The following is a 5373-nucleotide window of genomic DNA, read 5'->3' on the forward strand; positions in this document are numbered from 1 at the left end:
ATTAACTGACTGACTGACTGACTAACTAACTAACTAACTAACTGACTAACTGACTGACTGACTGACTGACTGACTGACTGACTAACTAACTAACTAACTAACTAACTAACTGACTGACTGACTGACTGACTGACTGACTGACTGACTGACTGACTGACTGACTGACTGACTGACTAACTAACTAACTAACTAACTAACTAACTAACTAACTAACTAACTGACTGACTGACTGACTGACTGACTGACTGACTGACTGACTGACTGACTGACTGACTGACTGACTAACTAACTAACTAACTAACTGACTGACTGACTGACTGACTGACTGAATGACTGATTGACTGACTGACTGACTGACTAACTAACTAACTGACTGACTGACTGACTGACTGACTGACTGATTGACTGACTGACTGACATGTATATAAATGACCTCAAGAGTATCAATAGAACAGCAACAGAGATCAATTTATCATAGAGACTACATTAATAGATTTTTCGTTTTTTATGGAAGGCTGTTATATACATAGATGTGTGTTTTATAGAAGCTGTTATATACATAGATGTGTGTTTCATAGAACACTATTATATACATAGATGTGTGTTTTATAGAAGGCTGTTATATACATAGATGTGTGTTTTATAGAAGCTGTTATATACATAGATGTGTGTTTCATAGAACACTATTATATACATAGATGTGCGTTTTATAGAAGCTGTTATATACATAGATGTGTGTTTTATAGAAGGCGGTTATATACATAGATGTGTGTTTTATAGAAGGCTGTAATATACATAGATGTGCGTTTTTTAGAAGCTGTTATATACATAGATGTGTGTTTCATAGAAGGCTGTTATATACATAGATGTGTGTTTTATAGAAGGCTGTTATATACATAGATGTGTGTTTTATAGAACACTATTATATACATAGATGTGTGTTTCATAGAACACTATTATATACATAGATGTGTGTTTTATAGAAGCTGTTATATATATAGATGTGTGTTTTATAGAAGCTGTTATATACATAGATGTGTGTTTCATAGAACACTATTATATACATTGATGTGTGTTTTATAGAAGGCTGTTATATACATAGATGTGTGTTTTATAGAAGCTGTTATATATATAGATGTGTGTTTTATAGAACACTATTATACCCAGGTGTTGTTTCAAGGTCACCACGTCTAGTGTGGCAGGTTGTTATTGTGGAATATAATGTTTACTTAATAACCTGTCTTTGGAAGTAAAGGGTTCTCCAGAATGACCTGTCATCCCAGTTCCCGCCATACCCTAGCATTCCTCCGACAACGTTTCTGGTGGCCCACGATGGTTCCTGACGTCTCTGCCTTCGTCGCCGGTTGCACGGTGTGTGACCAGAACAAGACTCCACGGCTAGCTCCTTCTGGCCTTCTTCAGCCACTACCGGTCCCTCATTGTCCCTGGTCTCATATCTCTCTGGATTTTGTAACTGGGCTTCCCCCGTCTGATGGCAACACCGCCATTCTGACAGTGGTGGATCAATTCTCAAAGGCCGCTCATTTCATCCCTCTCCCCAAACTTCCTTCTGCCAAGGAAACGGCCCAGCTCATGGTGCAGCACGTCTTCAGGATCCCTGGACTCCTGGTGGATATGGTTTCCGACCGGGGTCCTCAGTTCTCGTCTCACTTCTGAAAGGCGTTCTGCACCCTTATTGGGGCGTCGGCCAGCCTATCCTCCGGGTTCTATCCCCAGTCAAACGGCCAGCCGAAGTGAGCTAACCAGGTCCTGGAGACCACCCTAAGATGCCTGGTCTCAACCAACCCCACTACCTGGATCCGACAACTGGTCTGGGTGAAGTATGCCCGGAACACCCTTCCCAGTTCAGCCACGGGAGTCTCCCCTTTTGAATGTTCCATGGGGTATCAACCTCCACTCTTCCCAGAACAAGAACCGGAAGTCAACGTACCCTCGGCCCAGATGTTCGTCCGCCGCTGTCGACGTACCTGGAGAAGAGCTCGGATAGCACTTCTCAAGACCAACTCCAGGTATCGTCAACAAGCGGATTGCCGCCGGACTCCAGCTCCCCACTACCGCATTGGGCAGAGGGCATGGCTGTCCACACGGGACCGGCCCCTTCGGGTAGAGTCCCGCAAACTGTCCCCTCGTTTCATTGGTCCATTTACCATCTCTACAGTCTTTAGTTCCACTGCTGTCCATCTCTTGTTACTCCGTACCCTCCATATTCACCCTACGTTCCATGTGTGTGGATTAAGCCCGTATGGATGGTATCAGGCCTGTTATAGAGGTATGGATGGTATCAGGCCTGTTATAGAGGTATGGATGGGATCAGGCCTGTTATAGAGGTATGGATGGGATCAGGCCTGTTATAGAGGTATGGATGGGATCAGGCCTGTTATAGAGGTATGAATGGGATGAGGCCAGTTGGCCAGCAGACACCTCCAGCCCCACCCTTAAAACTTCTTTGGGATAGGGGCGGTATTTTGACGTTCGGATGAAAAGCGTGCCCAAAGTAAACTGCCTGCTACTGAGGCCCAGAAGCTAGGCTATGCATATAATTGGTAGATTTGGATAGAAAACACTCTAAAGTTTCTACAACTGTTAAAATAATGTCTGTGAGTATAACAGAACTGAAATGGCAGGTGAAACCCCGAGGACAAACCATCAACAAAATTCAGCATACCACTGATTTCAAGAGCTGGTACATTTATAATTGGGCGAAATCGTCCCCGATTGCAGTTCCTAGGGCTTCCCTTTACCCCCCACCAGCTCCACCACTATACCCCAGCCCTTTACCCCCCACCAGCTCCACCACTATACCCCAGCCCTTTACCCCCACCAGCTCCACCCCTATACCCCAGCCCTTTACCCCCCCACCAGCTCCACCCCTATACCCCAGCCCTTTACCCCCCCACCAGCTCCACCCCAATACCCCAGCCCTTTACCCCCCACCAGCTCCACCAGCTCCACCACTATACCCCAGCCCTTTACCCCCCCACCAGCTCCACCACTATACCCCAGCCCTTTACCCCCCCACCAGCTCCACCACTATACCCCAGCCCTTTACCCCCCACCAGCTCCACCACTATACCCCAGCCCTTTACCCCCCCACCAGCTCCACCCCTATACCCCAGCCCTTTACCCCCCACCAGCTCCACCCCTATACCCTAGCCCTTTACCCCCCACCAGCTCCACCACTATACCCCAGCCCTTTACCCCCTCCAGCTCCACCCCTATACCCCAGCCCTTTACCCCCACCAGCTCCACCCCTTTACCCCAGCCCTTTACCCCCCAACAGCTCCACCACTATACCCCAGCCCTTTACCCCCACCAGCTCCACCCCTATACCCCAGCCCTTTACCCCCACCAGCTCCACCCCTATACCCCAGCCCTTTACCCCCACCAGCTCCACCCCTATACCCCAGCCCTTTACCCCCACCAGCTCCACCCCTATACCCCAGCCCTTTACCCCCCACCAGCTCCACCACTATACCCCAGCCCTTTACCCCCCCACCAGCTCCACCACTATACCCCAGCCCTTTAACCGCCCACCAGCTCCACCACTATACCCCAGCCCTTTACCCCCACCAGCTCCACCCCTATACCCCAGCCCTTTACCCCCCCACCAGCTCCACCCCTATACCCCAGCCCTTTAACCGCCCACCAGCTCCACCACTATACCCCAGCCCTTTACCCCCCCATCAGCTCCACCCCTATACCCCAGCCCTTTACCCCCCACCAGCTCCACCACTATACCCCAGCCCTTTACCCCCACCAGCTCCACCACTATACCCCAGCCCTTTACCCCCCACCAGCTCCACCACTATACCCCAGCCCTTTACCCCCCCACCAGCTCCACCACTATACCCCAGCCCTTTACCCCCCCACCAGCTCCACCCCTATACCCCAGCCCTTTACCCCCCACCAGCTCCACCCCTATACCCCAGCCCTTTACCCCCCCACCAGTCCCACCCTCTATACCACATCCCTATAACACAGCCCCGCCCTCTATACCCCATCCCTATAACACAGCCACACCCCTATACCGCAGCCCCACCCCTATACTCAAGCCCCACCCTCTATACCCATCCCTATAACACAGCCCCACCCTCTATACCCATCCTTATATAACACAGCCACACCCCTATACCGCAGCCCCACCCCTATACTCAAGCCCCACCCTCTATACCCCAGCCCTATACTTATACCCCAGCTCTACACCTATACCCCAGCTCTATACCTGTACCCCAGCCCTATACCTATACCCCAGCCCTATACCTCAGCCCTATACCCCAGGCCTATACCCCAGCCCTATACCCCAGGCCTATACCCCAGCTCTATACCTCAGCCCTATACCCCAGCCATATACCCCAGGCCTATACCCCAGCCATATACCCCATCCCTATACCTATACCCCAGCCCTAAACCCCAGCCTTATACCTATACCCCAGCCCTATTCCTATACCCCAGCCCTATACCTCAGCCCTATACCAAAGGCCTATACCTATACTCTAGCCATATACCTATACCCCAGCCCTATACCTCAGCCCTATACCCCAGCCCCACACCTACTCCCCAGCCCCACACCTATACCCCAGCCCTATACCCCAGGCCTATACCTATACCCCAGCCCTATACCTGTACCCCAGCCCTATACCTAAACCCCAACCTCAACCCTATACCTATACCCCAGCCCTATACCCCAGCCTTATATCTGTACCCCTATACTTATACCCCTGCCCTGTACCTATACCTCAGCCATATACCTCAGGCCTATACCCCAGCCCTATACCCCATCCCTATACCTATACCCCAGCCCTAAACCCCAGCCTTATACCTATACCCCAGCCCTATACCTATACCTCAGCCCTATACCTCAGACCTATACCCCAGGCCTATACCTATACTCTAGCCATATACCTGTACCCCAGGCCTATACCTCAGCCCTATACCCCAGCCCTATACCCCAGGCCTATACCTATACTCTAGCCATATACCTATACCCCAGGCCTATACCTATACCCCAGCCCCACACCTATACCCCAGCCCTATACCTATACCCCAGCCCTATACCTATACCCCAGCCCCACACCTACTCCCCAGCCCCACACCTATACCCCAGCCCTATACCCCAGGCCTATACCTATACCCCAGCCCTATACCCCAGCCCTATACCCCAGGCCTATACCTATACTCTAGCCATATACCTATAACCCAGCCCTATACCTCAGCCCTATACCCCAGCCCCACACCTACTCCCCAGCCCCACACCTATACCCCAGCCCTATACCCCAGGCCTATACCTGTACCCCAGCCCTATACCTATACCCCAGCCCTATACCTGTACCCCAGCCCTATACCTAAACCCCA

The 5373-nt window shown here is 51.0% G+C and overlaps 1 protein-coding gene across 1 annotated transcript; it reads left to right on the forward strand.

Annotated features, from left to right (window-relative positions):
* The first annotated feature begins 2093 nt into the window (after positions 1–2093).
* LOC115199691 (extensin-like) lies at positions 2094–3659 on the forward strand. Its single transcript, XM_029761994.1, has 2 exons — positions 2094–2124; positions 2773–3659. The coding sequence occupies exons 1-2, from the start codon at positions 2094–2096 to the stop codon at positions 3657–3659; spliced, it is 918 nt and encodes a 305-aa protein (XP_029617854.1).
* The last annotated feature ends 1714 nt before the right edge of the window (positions 3660–5373 follow it).

Source organism: Salmo trutta, chromosome 9 (genome assembly GCF_901001165.1).
Source record: "Salmo trutta chromosome 9, fSalTru1.1, whole genome shotgun sequence".
Lineage (NCBI taxonomy): Eukaryota > Metazoa > Chordata > Actinopteri > Salmoniformes > Salmonidae > Salmo > Salmo trutta.